The sequence below is a fragment of the Phascolarctos cinereus genome, unplaced genomic scaffold (assembly GCF_003287225.1).
Source record: "Phascolarctos cinereus isolate Bilbo 61053 unplaced genomic scaffold, phaCin_HiC Scaffold_7;HRSCAF=346, whole genome shotgun sequence".
Classification (NCBI taxonomy): Eukaryota; Metazoa; Chordata; class Mammalia; order Diprotodontia; family Phascolarctidae; genus Phascolarctos; species Phascolarctos cinereus.
The window spans coordinates 7,773,166-7,788,445 of NW_027556180.1; the positions used below are offsets into that span (position 1 = coordinate 7,773,166).

General features: G+C 44.9%; 1 protein-coding gene across 1 annotated transcript in view; it reads right to left on the minus strand.

Annotated features, from left to right (window-relative positions):
* The window catches only part of TP63 (tumor protein p63), a 242,747-nt gene that overhangs the window by 71,539 nt on the left and 155,928 nt on the right, over positions 1-15,280 (minus strand). Inside the window, 1 exon segment of the mRNA XM_078147181.1 lies at positions 10,408-10,662. Within this exon segment, the coding sequence (XP_078003307.1) occupies positions 10,408-10,662 (255 nt within the window).

Genomic DNA, 15,280 nt, shown 5'->3' on the forward strand with positions numbered 1-15,280 from the left:
TCTCAACTTTTTCTTTAAACAATAATGCTAATAATTATCACACTGATCTTAACATAGCATTTTAAAGCGTTGGCTAACCAACATTTGATGTACATTATCTCATTTAATGCTCACAATGTCTGGTGGATGGGGCTCTCAGCCATTGTTGCCCCTGGTTAACAGGGAATCCTAAGTGACTAGGGCAGGGTCACACAGCTAGCAAATGTTGGAGGTGGGATGCAAACTCCCAGCTCAGCATTGTATGAGTCACTTTGCCCTGCCACATTAAGAGAGATCAGAGCACTGGACAACCACGCTAGGATGTGGTGTAAGACTCATTTAGCTAGGACACATGGGTTTCAGTCAGCTCTGACCCTCTGAACAACAACTGACAAAATGCTTGTGAGTTTAGGTATTCCAGCACTGCCTCCATTTTGTACATGGAAAAACTGAGACTCTGAGAAGTTAATTATCTTATTCATGATCACTCAGCTGGTCTAAAAGTGATTCCCCACTGGGTTTCTCACATAGCACCAGGCTGCTCCTCAACTTTGCTTTCCAGCTTTGGGTTCCTTGCATATTTGATGAGGACACAACCTATGTCTTTGACCAAATAGCAGGAACCAAGCACACATCCTTGAAGCAATCCACTGTAGACCTCCTGCAAGCTGACATCAAACCTTTAATACCTCCCGCTTGGACCCTGCAGTTCGACCAGCCCCAAAGCTGTGTGACTGTGGAAAAGGCCCATGACCTCTCCGAGGCTCAGTTTCTTTATGTATGCAATGAGGATGCTTGCCTTACAGGGCTGTGGTGAGGAAAGTGCTTTGCAAATACTAAGACACTAAGGAAATGAAAGTGAGAGTTTCTTTCTTTCTTTCTTTATCATGACCTGGCAGCAATTTAAATTAACGTTGATTTTTTTTTTCTGCCATTACACCCTCTTAGGTAGTACAAAAAAAAAGCTGCCAAGGTTTAAAAAGACTTAATTGAAAGTATTTGATTAGAAGGTCAATGTCCACACCTGCTTTGGCTTTAAGGACAGGGCAGATGTTGCAAGGCATTTCTTTCACCCGCACAGTGTAGGAAAGGTTTCTACCCTGACTGTAACATTTTTTTACACATGGAAGAAGAGAACTGAGCAAGTCTGAGATAATAATAGATCTTTGCTATCCCTTCTCTGGTAGATGCCCGCTCCGGCTTACTGTCCTCCCAAGCCTTAATTCAGCCTTATGGCAGCCCTGTGAGGCAGGTTTTATCACACCCATTTAACAGATTGGCAAAGAGACAGTGACTTGCCCCAGGACCCAGGAGTCCTCCTCGAGCCTTTGCTCTAATTAAATAGACATACTCTGCAGGAGACTGTCAGAAGTCTCTCTCCAACAGAGAGGAGGACCCACAAGGTTTAACAATCATCATTCTTTATAATTAACATCACATGGAAACCACCCCAAGAAAACAAACAAACAGAACCCAAACTACAGAAGCCCTTTGAAATCAACCTTTTAATTAATTGTGCTTTTCCCCTGACTTAGAGAGAGGGCGCTAGTTCTGAGGCTGACCGTGGATTACAGGGTAAGAGCAGAAGGGGGCCTTTAAGGACAACCTCCAACCCATGCATTTTACAGATGTGGAAATTGACACCGAGAGAGGAGGAATGACTTGCCCAAGGTCACATAATTAATCCATAAACATTCATTAAGCACCTACCATGTGCCAAGCCCTATGCTAGGCATGAGGGATAAAGACAAAAAAAGAAAGAATTCCTTCCCCCAAAGAACTCCCATTCTATAAGTAGAAATTTGGTATTTGGCCTCAGGTCTAAGGACCTATAAGTTGTATCATGGTATAGCACACAGAGGGCCCTGACTTCACAAGCGACACTTTGTGATCATTTAACATCACTGAACCTCGGTTTATACGTCTTTAAAGTTGGGGTACTGAATCATGGCCTGTCTCCACCTCACAGGGCTGTTCTAAGGCTTAGAATTCATAGAGTTTCAGTTTTGGAAGGGGCCCCCAGGGCTCATCTGTCCAGCCTATCTCTCTCTCCCCCTTCCCAAGAGAATGAATCCACCCCCAGCATGTGTCAAAGGCCGCACTTTGACCCAAGAACTTCCAAGACCCAGTATCCAAGACTTCCTCTGTCCACTACATCTCAGGAACTGGAAGGAAGTTTCTCCACTGAGTCAATGACATAAAATGTTTTGCAAATATTGAAACACTAGAGGAATGCCAGAGATGGCTATCCTACCACATTATTTTCAGATCATGAGATTAATCCAAATGTCTAAAAGGGCATGAAAGTACATTAACACCAGATAAAACAGGTAATAGTAACAACAATAACACTTAGTATAAACATTTATCCATCAGATTGTAAGCTCCCTGAGAGTAGAGCCTGTCTTTGCCTCTCCTTCTAACCCCAGTGCTCAGCATCGTGTCGGGAACATAGCAGGAGTCAGATAAACGTATAGCACTATCAGGTTTACAAAGCATTTTACAAACATTGCCTCATTTCATGCTCACAACAAGCCTGTGAGGTAGGGGCCATTATCACCCCCACTTTGCAGGTAGGGAAACCTAGGCCCCTTTAGGTTAAGGGACTTGCATAGGGTTTAGAACACTAAACGCCCAAGGCAAATGCTGGTCTTCCTGACTCCCAGTCCATTGCTTTTCGGCCCCTCTGCCTCCTGTGCCCCTAGCTACCTGTTAGCTCGTGTTTCTTTGAGAAGGCAGCATACCATGGAGGAATGAGGACTACACATAGAGTCAGAGGACCTGAGTTCAAATCCTGGCTTTGTTACTGATTACCTGTGCAGCCTTAGTTGAGTCACTTAACCTTTATGAACCTCAGTAATCTTATCTACACAATTAGGCTAAAATTCAATCCAAACTGAAATGATCCTAACCAGTATGATTCTGGACAAATAAAATCAGAAAAATTCAGTGAGTGCTTAGTACTAGGTAGATGGCTCATTCTAGCTCTAAGGACAGTAAACAACAACAACAACAACTACTACTACTACGACGACGATGACTACTACTACTACTACTACTTCTTCTTCTTCTTCTTCCTCTTCTTCTTCTTCTTCTTCTTCTTCCTCTTCTTCTTCTTCTTCTTCCTCTTCTTCTTCTTCTCCTCTTCTTCTTCTTCTTCCTCTTCTTCTTCTTCTCCTCTTCTTCTTCTTCTCTCTTCTTCTTCTTCCTCTCCTCTTCTTCTTCTTCTTCTTCTTCTTCTTCTCTCCTCTTCTTCTTCTTCTCCTCTTCTTCTTCTTCTTCTCCTCTTCTTCTTCTTCTTCTTCTTCTTTCTTCTTCTTCTTCCTCTTCCTCTTCTTCTTCTTCTTCTTCTTCCTCTTCCTCTTCTTCTTCTTCTTCTTCTTCTTCTTCTTCTTCTTCTTCTTCTTCTTCTTCTTCTTCTTCTTCTTCTTCTATTTTTTAATGAACAAAGAACAGAAATTCTTCCCTGGAAAAGCAGCTCTCTGAAATGACCACAAGCCTTTGCATGGCTCTCCCAGGAGGCCTGAGAATCTCTTCCCGGGGAGGTGGGCGCCTATCAATCAAGTCACAGCCCTCTCACTTTAGAGGTGAGGAAGCAGAAGCCCAAACAGATGAAGTGGGGCTTCCCGAGTCACATAGGTAGTACATGTCAGAGTGTGGATTCAGACTCAGGTCCTGTGGCTTGGAAGTTCAGCCTGTGAATGGCTTCTAAGTTGAAACCAAGTAAGAGGGCTCATTCGAGAGCTAAATCTAGGTCTGCTCCTCCTTCTGGCTGACTTAACTGTCCAATCTGCCCGTTAATTTAGTGCCAGGATAGAGAACTGATAGATGGATGATGACAGAGACGCTGGAAGTGATCGAGATCGGGGGAGAGGCTTCTGATGGGAACCCAGATCCTTGGGCAACCAGGTGGTCTAATGAAAGGTATCTGTCTGTTCATCCCCCATGAGACTACACTTTTTCTTTTTGCTTTACTATTTTATAAAATTCAATGGAACACGCCAATACAACAAAGCATAGCTCTGTGTAGAACCATGTATAAGTTGGCATTATACAAACTCACTTAACATTACCAATGTCATTAATACCCTCAAACTCCAAATTAAAAGAAAAAAAGAATTATTAAACAGGAGGCATAGTTCAAAGAAACTTCCCCCATTTATGCCCACCATTCTTGTGAAAACTGGAAAAAGAAATGATGAAAATATCGTAATTCTAATCCAAATTTGTATGTTTGGACTGCCTTCTTCACAGGATACTTAGCTCAGGATCTTTGGCTCTCCCTAGTTGCCTTTTCTGAACTCTTAACTACCATAGAAATCTCACCCCAATCTCTGAGGATCTCCAAGCTCTTTACTTGCCAGGTTCCTTTCTTCTCTGTTCTCATTTCAGTCGAAATGAACCAAATGAGCATACTTATTATCGTTCTAATGCCTTTTCTCATTGTTGCTACCATCACAGAGGATGGTATGGGTGGGTGTTGCTTTGCTGTAGCTAAGTAAACTCCTGGTCACCAATAGCTAACTCTTGGTCATGAGAAAGGCTGACCTACACTTTTCCACTGGAGCCAGACATGGAAAACAATCCCAAGTGTAAGAATCTGACCAGACCATTCTCTCAAGCTTAGCTGGAAGATGATATGAGCCTTACAGACAGGAATTCACTCCAAGCATTTATCCCACAAGCCCTGATAAATAACATTCAATGGTGGGTACCAGTTCACTTTATTTTCAAGTTATTTCTGCTAGGTTTAATGATATATTCTAATTTCTTTGGATCATTAAAAACAATTAAAACATTTGTTACATTTATGCCTCAGTTTCCCTTATGAGTTTTTTCCCCTTCCAATCCTATATACATGTGCCAATTAAAAATAAACTATCAGCTAGGGAACTGAGAAAATATATTTGAAATTCTCTAAGTCTGTTTGCTCTTTTCTGATTGCTGTTTTGGGCCAATTTCAGAGTGTGAGAGCATGCTATAAAATGTCTAATGACTAAGATCCTTCTCTCATCTCTGCACCACCACCTCCCTTCTTGGGAAGGAACTAAAGTTGTAGGTTTAAGATTTTTTTTTTTAATGAAATTATATTGTATAACCATTAAAAGGTAAGGAAGTAATTTAGTGTAAGAAAATGAACAAGAAAATCCATTTGTAGGTAGCTGTGCTTTATTTAAATGCCAGCTTCAGTTAATACCATGAAAGATAAATCTCTAAGATTAATAAAAGAGGACAGACTAATTCCCTAATTGACAAGCTAGTAATGATTCTCCTAGGCATGCTATTTAGATTCCTCTCTGATTTCTGGGAAAGTTCTGAAGTGTGAATGATCCTTCCCTTCATCTTCATGATGGATGTCTCAACAGGCTGCCAATTGGAATCTCACTCAAAGGCTTATGCTTGGTTTATCTGACCCTCTGATGTCATCAGTAGAGTTCCCAGTGTGGAAACACTACTTTCTCTCGAGCACAAATTGACACCTCATCTTTACCATATAGTAGGACCATCGTTTCTAGGGATGAGTCTATCCTCCTCATTTTGCCAATCAGTAAATGAGACTATATGGTTTAATGGAAAGATATTTGAGATCTACGTGCCATGGGCATTGGTAAGTACTGGGAATCCTGGTACAGAAGCAAATCTGATCCTGACCTCAAGGAGTTTACATGCCAGAGGGGAAGAGAGATATCATGAACATCTCTAAGGACAGACATAAATATAACCTTGGAGAAGTTACTGTGATTTAGGACGCTATAGCACAATTTAACTATGAGTTTTACATTTGAGGATTTCTCAGCACATTAACCAATTGAAACTTGAAGTGTCTTTTTGGTGCTAGATGCCATGGATAGAACAAAAGGTAAAAAGGGCCCCTGCCCTTGGGAAGCCTACTTTACCAGCATCAGTACTGGTGAGAACTGAGACCCGGAGAAGTATTGGGACAAGGAGAGGGAGCATACCTTGGCTCTACCCACAATAGGGTCCCTATTGATTTGAGATGTTGAAATGAATTGCAGATTTCTGCAAACAAAAGCTTTGGTCTAACCTCCATCGGCTGGAGGAAGACTCCAGGTGGAACTTAGGTGCCCTGATTTGCTACATGAAAGGTTGGATACATATATTGAACTCCCATGTAAATGACATTCCACAGAATGCTTCCAGAAAGAAGGCTGCCAAAAGGTTTTCTCATAGCAAATCCTCCTTCCGTGTCTTTGAGATAGAGCTGGGCCTGATGATCCCCTCAACCCTCTCCCCATAAGATTTCCTGAAAGGGGAGTATTGGTATGAGATTTCAGAATTTCTGTCAGATCCCCCTCTCTACCTTACGTCATAAGTAACCTGAGAAGAGAAGAGCCAGGCTCAGCTCCTGACTGCCAGGGCCAGAGGAGACAAAGAAGCATGGATTGGACCCACCAGGCGAGTGATAGAACTCCTATTAGAAAGGTCTACTCCTCTGGCTGAAGCTTCCCAGACCTTCCCACTTTGCTCTTGTCAGTGGCCATAGATCCCAAAGTGAAACTGGCATGGAAAGGGAAAACAAGCCAAGAATGCTCTCAAGATTCTTAGTGGGAAGGTCATCAAGAGCAAACATGGTGGCAGGAAAAGGGGGAGGCACACGACTTGTGTCAGGGCGGGGGGAACAAATGTGTTCATGCTTATAACGGGCTGTCACCTCCACTGGCCTTGGCTCAGTGACCTCTTCAGCAAATAAATGAAGAGGTCAGATTTATTTCTTTTGTTATTAAATGTGTCCCAAGGATTACCCTGGAAACCCCAAACTCCCTCATTGGTGAAGAGAATAATCTGAGTTCAAGGTATAGGGCAATGTGGAGAGGCTGCAAAGATTGCTGAAATCCCTGGATTATTAAGCAAAATGAAACTTCCTAATAATCAAAGCCATGCAGGGCCAAATGAGCAGCATCAGAAATCAGCATTTATTAAGCACTTGCAGGGCCAAATGATCAGCACCAGGAATCAGCAGTTAAGTGCCCACTTAGTATGTGCCAGGCTGTATACCAAGCCCTGGGTGGTAGTGAGGTCCTTGCACTAGGGCTCATCCATCAGAGAACAGAGGACCAAGCGCATAACAGGAGGGGATCTTCTTGCGGTCCTTTCTCCTTCAGATTCTGGGAGTCTGGGAGCTTTTCCAATCTGAGATGCTTCTGATAGGAAAAGCCATGGGGTAGATGCCCTCCTGGGATTTCTCTGCACCTAGGCTGGGGGGGGGTGCTTTATAAGGCCTTCTCTCCACTCTGAAGAGCATTAAAAAATATATCTTTCCTTAAATTCTACATTTGTATAATAGATATCATCAGTTCCTTAGGGATCTAGGACCAAGACCTTTATCTTTGAAAAATAAGCCCCTGCACTTCTCCCTTTGAAATTCAATGGAGGCTGGCTAGAGAGAAGGAAGGAGAGAATATGAGAAGGAGAAAAGAGAAGAAATAAAGGGAGAGAGAAGAGGAGAGCAGAGGGAAGTAGAAGAGAGGAAAAAGAGGAGAGAAAAGATGAGGAAGGAAGAGGAGGGAAAAGAGAATTGAGGGGAGAAAAGAGGAAAAACAGGAGAATGAGCAGAAAAAGAAGGGGAGGGGAGAGAAAGAAGAGTGAGAAGTGAAGAGGAGAGAGGAGAAAAGGATCAGGTTTCTTTTTTTTTTTTTTTAAGTAAAGGCCTTGGTTTGGGTAAGTTTTATGGTGCTGAAGAGACTGGAATATAGAGCTAACCTCCAAGCCGAACTGTGTGGCCCAATGAAGTACTTTGCAGAACTGTAATTACTTTTAAACAATTCTTTAATTCCCATGGCAGCAGCTTGGATGAAATGCCACCTCTCTGTTGAGCTTGAAGCTAAATCAAAATAATTATTTACAGCACGACAGGAGAGAAGTCTTTTTGAACTGCACATCCCTCAACCTGAGAAGTTCAGACATTTCCAGCAGGCCGGTTTGGTGCAGGGGGATGCTGAGGAGACATGAAATCAGACCAAACAAAGGTTTTCTTTTGCAGATTTTGAAGACGGGCCTGAAGGAATCCAAACCAGCCTGTCTATGATGATGCTATTGAATCTCGTTCCTTGGTCACGGGGGAAATTCCAGCAGCAGTTTGATGAACAAACCCTTTCCTTGCCTCACAAGTCTGCCATGAGCAAAGGGCTTTATGCCATGGAAAGCACCATGTAACGAGGGCTTTTCATCCAACAACGAAGCTGCCAGTGGATGAAAAGTCCTGGCCCCTGGTCCCCAGGCCATGCCATCTAGACTCTATTATCCTGTCCTGAGCATAGGTTAAATCACGATTCTGATTGCATTGGGTCACTCGCCACTCACACCAGCCAGGGAAGGTGCAGATGCCTAAGGCGTAATACACCTGCCCCTGGTTTTTGCATCTAGGTGGTAGACAAAGTAGTGTTGGACTTGGGGTCTGTAAGGCCTGGGTTCAAATCCTGTTGGAGCTGCTCACTTGCTATGTGATCTTCAAAAAGGCATTTAGCTTCTCTCACATAATTATAACACCAACTTTCAGGGTTGTTGTAAGCATCAAATGATAAAACATATTCAAAGCATTTAGCAAACCACAAAAATGCTAATGATTATTACTATTATTATAATAATTAGAGAGAGTGCATAAGCATTTTTTTTGAGCACCTAAGATGTGTCAGGCACTGTGATAAGCACTTTTAAAGTATTATCTCATTTGACCCTCATGAATATGGGGGTGCTTAATAAATGCTGATTTCTGATGCTGCTCATTTGGCCGTGCGTGCATGGCTCTGATTATTAGGAAGTTTCCTTTTGCTTAATAATCCAGAGATTTCAGCAATCTTTGCAGCCTCTCCACATTGCCCTATAACTTGAACTCAGATTATTCTCTTCACCAATGAGGGAGTTTGGGGTTTCCAGGGTAACCCTTGGGACACATTTAATAACAAAAGAAATAAATCTGACCTCTTCATTTATTTGCTGAAGAGGTCACTGAGCCAAGGTCAGTGGAGGTGACAGCCCATTATAAGCATGAACACATGAACGTCCCTAACTTACAGTTCCATAAGGCAGACAACAGGTAAGTGACTTCACCAGAGTTACTCAGCTAGTGTCCAGGGCTGCATTTGAGCTCTGTCGTCAGAGTTTCCTGGGAGGCTCGTTTACCCACATGCATTATGGTGCTTTGTATGTTTGTGTTTTGCAGGAAAAGCATAGGACAGAAAGAGAGGCTCCAGGCTGTTGGCCCGATCTGGTCTCTGAAGGGTAGGCACTGCTGTTCATTCTTTCTGGTATTTGTGCTTCCTTAAGTGAAGCTGGGAGTTCTCCTCTACTCCAGAGAGCTTTGCAAACGCACAGAACAATGACTGACACCATATGAGGCAGAAGGCATTGACAGATGCTAACCTTCTGGTAAACAGCCAAAGGATCTCTGCCAATTGGGAAGATCCTTTCAAGTAATCGGGGAAAAATGCTAACAAAACGATCCAATTTGGTGAATGCTGGACCATTGAAAGTTGAAACAAAGCGTGAATTTAAAAGGCGATATGGTTATTGAGAGCATGTGTTGAAATTTCAATTCTGTCACTGACTACCATGTGAATCTATGCAATATTTTACTTTTCTGTGCCTCAGTTTCCTCATTTGTAAAGTAAGGCCTCTAAATCTCTTCCAGATCTAATGTCTAGGATTCACTGAATTCTCTATCTGCTGTGACAAAGATAATCTGATATCTTCATGGCAGAGGGAGTGTTCCACATTATTGAAATCATAAGTCCTTCCCCTTCAGGTGCAAATATAGGAAAATAGGCAATGCAGAAGAAAGAGATGGCTTTGATGTCAGAGAGATTTGGCTTCAAGAATTGGCTCCCCCACTTACTGGCTGTGTATAGCCATAGGCAAGTGTCTGAGCCTCTATTTACTCATCTTTAAAATGCCGAGAAAGCTTGACCACTACATTGGAAAGTACCTTAGGAATAAGCATTCTTGATCCCCAAATCAGCATCACTATTCACGCCTCTTATAAAGCAGGAAGTTCCCTGAGGTCAGGGATGGCTCTCTGTTTGTTTGTTTTTTAAATCCTCGGTGCCTACAGCTGTGCCTGACACAGAATAGGCAGCTAAAACTTTAACTGATAGATATTGAATTAAGTATTTAAGATATGACCTTACCATGCGCCAGGCACAGTTCCAAGGGTTGGAGTTTGGGGAAAGAAACACAGAAGTGAAGTCAATTCTGTCCTCTCTCAGCAATAAGTGTTTGCTGGATTCTGCTAGAGTAAAATCTATTGGGCAAAGACGAACAGGTCCCCGAGTGACAAGAGCTTGGGACAGATCTCTGTATTTTCACCACAAGGCCCCTTTTGAGGCTGTTCTGTCCCCACCAGAACCTTATAGCCACTCCAGAGTCGGTGGAGGAGGAGGCAAGGCCAGAAGGGGTAAACCCCTGACTTACCGTCCACGTGGCTGACTTGGCAGTGCTGGACTGTTGAAATGAGACGTCGAAGCTGTGGGGTCCTGGGTAGTCTGTGTTGGAGGGGATGGCAGGAGAGGGGGACAGGGCATCGAAGGTGGAGCTCGGTTGTGCATAGGGCGAGGGCGCTGTGACACTGTTCTGGGCGTGATCCGTGTTGTAGGGGCTGGTGGATGAGGAGCCATTTGGGATCTGCTGATCCATACTGTTCAGGAGCCCCAGGTTTGTGTACTGCGGCTGCCAGGAGAGAGAAGAGAGGACTGCTCATTAGCCATCTGTGGAGAAGAGCTGGCCCTTGGCGCTGCCTGCCTAGAGAACGTCAGTCGTCAGAGGCACGGATGATGTCAGCCAGAGAAGCTGAAGGTGTGTGTGATCATCACGAACTGACGTTTGGGTTAGAAAACCTTCTACACAGAGCACTCGCTTGTTTGCTTACTTCCTTAGCTTTACCAAAACCCTGTGAGGAAAGCGGTCCAGGCCCCATCACCCCTCCGACCAGATGGGGAAAGCAGATCTCTGAGAAGTGACGTGACTAGACCAGGGCCACAGAGCGTTATTGGTGAGGTTTCTATCTAGGCTTTCTGGCATCCATCTGCCCTGGGCTGGGCTGCTTCCCTTTGTGTATGTAGAGATTTAAGCGTTACAAAGCATCTTCCCTACCTGACCTGGAAGGAAAAAGAAGGCTCCCAGTGTTCAATGACCAGAGCCCATGTTCATGTAGCTGGCAACACTCTGAGGAAGGGCTTGCATGGGGGTCTTCCTCTCCCTGTCGGTGACTCTTATTCCCTCTAACACCCAATTAGTCCACATTTATCAAGCACCTCTTGGGTGCTGGTCGCTGTGCTCACCATCTTCTCCACCCACCTCCATACCTAGGCACTGTGCCTTCTTTCCCCCATTGCCAGCTGGCCCTCAGAAGTATCTCTAGTGCAGAACACCTGGTAGGGGAAGGAGCATCGGATTTGGGGTCAGGAGAGACCTGGCTTTAACACTCCCAGGCTGGAGCCAGAACTTCTGAGCCTCAATGGCCTCATCTGTAAAATGGGAGCACTAGCAGCACAGACCTCAGAGGGTTCGAGTGAGAAGCAGGTGAATTCAACGATGGAAAGCGCTTTACAGACCTCGAAGCCTAGCCCTAGAAACATAGTAGCTTTTAAAGAGAGGGATGGAAGCCGAGAAATGTGAGCTTTTAGAAAGTCACAGAAGCCCCTTTTCTTCATGACTCTCTCAATTGGGTGGTGCAGCTCTTATCATCCCCATTACACAAATAGGGAAACTGAGGCTCCGAAAAGTTAAGTGACTTCCTCAGGATCCTGGAGCCAGGACTGCCGTCCTCAGCCCTCTGCTGACTCCAACCTTCTTCCCCCCACGTGTGGCCTCAAGCAGGAGAAAGGCTGAGAGGCCTCCTAGGCCAACCCAACCCTCTTGACAGATAAGGAAATGAGACCCAGAAAGATTAAGTGATGAAGTGAGAAGGTGTCAGAGGCAGGATTCAAACTCAAGTCTTTGACTCTGAACATGGCACTCTTAGCCCTCTCTTAAATGAGATTGTGAAAGGGATTTTATTCAACTTTAAGTCTCCATAAAGAGTGTGAATGTGTGTGTGTGGGGGGGGCGGGAATCTTTTCATTCCATTCAGTCCTAAGGCCATCTGTCTAAATGTTACCAGCGCCATGCCCATTCCATTCCATTTATACCCTCACATTCCAGTGCCGAATGCCATGTCCCCATTTGCTCTTTAAATAACTATTAATCTCTTTACACTTATCCCCATACTGACAAGAGCAGCTGTTCCCCTTAGCCTCCTACGGCTCTGATTCTCCCCCACCCCCTGCACAAGCCAGGTGAGACAGGGAGGCCCATATCTACCCGCCTCTGGCTGTCCCTCCTCCTTCACCTTACTGAGGCAGAACTGTGCCTGGGTATCCCAGCCCCAGGTCTGGCCCCCCAGAGCAGCCTTGGAGGAGGATGTGATTTGGGCTCAAGGTCAGGGTCATAGGCCAGCCCCTCCCCTCAGCTCAGGGAAGAAGATAGGTCCCGCCTCCCAGGCAGGAGCTCCATTCACTACAGTAGGGCAATTAGAGAACCAATGAGCCCTGGCAAGAAAGACAAAGGGGCTACCCCTCCCCCCTTCTCCTAGATGCCTGAAGACATGCCCTCCTCACCTACCCAGGCTGGAGTGAGGGCCCAGGGAGAGCAAAGGGAAAAGGAAAGTCTTTCAGTCTCCCTGCCCTCCTCTCCTCAAGAGAGTATAATGGAGAAATAAAGAAGACTGTTTTAGGAACCAATGTCCTCCCACCCTTCCCTCTCCTCGCCTTCCAATCAAACAAACACCCCTCAAGAGGAAAATGGGCATTAGACCTCTGTTCTTCCAAAGGCATTCCCCAAGATCAAAGGTGAGCCCCTGGCACTGTGGGGGCAGGAAGGGCAGTTAAGAAAAGGTAGGAACTATCCCTTACATGTGAGGGTAGTAATGCAGATCATGCCTTGACTGTTCTTGAAAGGTGACATTTTAATTCAGATATTCTTGATTCTCCAGAGTGAGGCTCACCACCATCCAGTCATCCCACAAATGCATGTAGCACCTTCATTGCCATAAAAGTCCGTCAACAAGCAGGTAATGACAACAACAGCAATACCTAATATTTATATGACACAGTAACCTTTTACAAAGTGATCTTTACAACAGCCCTGGGTGGGGAGAGCTACTATTTCTCTCTTTATTTTGCAGATGAGGAAACTGAGGCACAGCCCAGGGTAACACAGCTAGTAAGTGCCTGAGACAGCATTTAGACTTGGCTCTTCCTCATACCAAGTTCAGCACTCTGCCCACTGTGTCACCTAGCTGCCTACTCAATGTTGACTCTATGCCAGACACTCTTTTTGGGGTCTCTACAGGGAGCTGCTGAATACACTCCAACACCATGAGTTTTTTTTTCTTAATGTTTGGCATGATGATGCATGTAGGATGGACAAAGGGGAAGGGAGGAGGAATGGGATCTTTAATTTCTTTAATTTCCTCCTTCAAAATGGGAGTTTAGAAGAAAATAGGGGAAAATGAAATCAAATTAGAACACCCCTTAGAGCAAAAAGCACAACTGACTTCACTCTCACATTCATTCAACTGCCCTGTACGTATACACCTACTATGTGTCAGGCACTCTTTTAGGCGCTGGGGAGAAATACAAAGGCAACTAGCAGTGACAATCTCTGCCTTTGGGGAGCTGGAGGAAAACAAAGGCAGTGGAATAAATATGCACACCAACTAGAGCTGGGCATGGCAGGGCAGGGTGGGTGGGTGGTAGCTGCTCTGTTCCAGTAGGACCTGCTGTTGTGCGAAGAGCATTGGAGGAAGTCGGGGTTCTCCAACAAGACCAAAGTGGAAAGCCAAAGCAGCCCAAACGGAATCACATTCTTTTACACCGGAGACTTCAAAAGGATTGTAGGAAGATTCAGCCTGTAGGGCTCTTGTACTGTTCTAGTTAAAAGTGTGTGGGGGGGGGGAGGGAGCCGGCCATCCAGCAGCTGCAGGAAACAATATTTTAGAAGTGAATGGCCTCAAACTATGTGTGTAAAAGGCAAGGCTTCCTACTCTGCCCAGGTCTTTGATTTAAAGGGAGATAGGCTGTGTTGACGGAGTCAGATAAGAGGACAAAGGCCAGGAGGAGCTGGCCAAGGGGGCCAGAAGTGCTACCTTCCAAAGGCTGGGGGCTGGCCACACCTGCCTGGACCTCCCCTTACTGCCACTCCAGAGAGAGCTGGTGGTGGGTGAGAGGGCACCCCAGAGCCCAGGTGCCTAGCACACTCTCCTCTTCCTCCTCCTCCTCATGAGAGCTTCCCATCCTGCTCAAAGAACAGGGAGGGCCCTCCACAGCTGGCCAGGGTCTCCAGTCCAATTTCGGGGAGGTAGAGAGACTTCTTTGAGGAGAAGTGCCCTATGAGTCGGAAGGCAGCACCCTTCTCACCCACCCCTCACTTTTCAGGGGAGGTATGTTGCAGGTGACTTTCTCATATGCTTCTGAACCAGCCTCTCACTCAGCTCTGTTCTAGGAACCTGAGTTCAAAGACTGGCTTCCCTGCTCCTATCTTGGGTGATGCATAGTAAGTCCTGACTTCTGTGCTTCACTTTCCTCATCTCTAAAGTGAAGGGTGTGGATGTGACCTCTAATTTCCCTTATGGTTCAACATCTATGACTTCTGAGGGCCCTCCTACATGCAACTAAACCCAGGATTTTATTATCTTAGGGTTAAAAATTCTATCTCTACAATATCTTTCTTATCTAATGTTTGGCTCCAGAATCAGATAACCCAGCATTAAATCCTGCCTCAAATCTATGCTTACTAATACCTGAGAGACCTTGGCCAAGTCCTTTCCACTCTCTGGGGCCCAGTTACCTCATCTGTACAAAAGGGAATTGGACTAGGTTCCATCAAAGATTCTTTCTATCTTCAAATCTACGATCTTCTATGTGTGAAGAGATTTAGGATTTTGGAGTAAAAAACCCAGGCTTGCCCCCAGCTCTTTTGACTGGAGCAGGTCACATCCTCTCTGAATTCCAGAGTCCTTCTCTGTGGAATGGGGGATTTGGGCTAAAGGATCTTTGAACTGAAAGTCTAAGATTCTACTTTCTGGCTCTCCCATCATTCCTGCAGGCTGCTGGTAGTGATTGTATTGTCAAATGCAGGTTAAAACCTACTGTGCAGCTATTGAATATATTCTTGTGAACATCTCTCTTCTGGAAGAGGGAGGACACACTTTCCTTCTGAGAAGACCAAAGGACCCCAGTGATTCTTCTAACTTAATATAACCATGAGCTTTGCCAGCACAGAACTGCCATCGGTTTCTTTCTTCTGA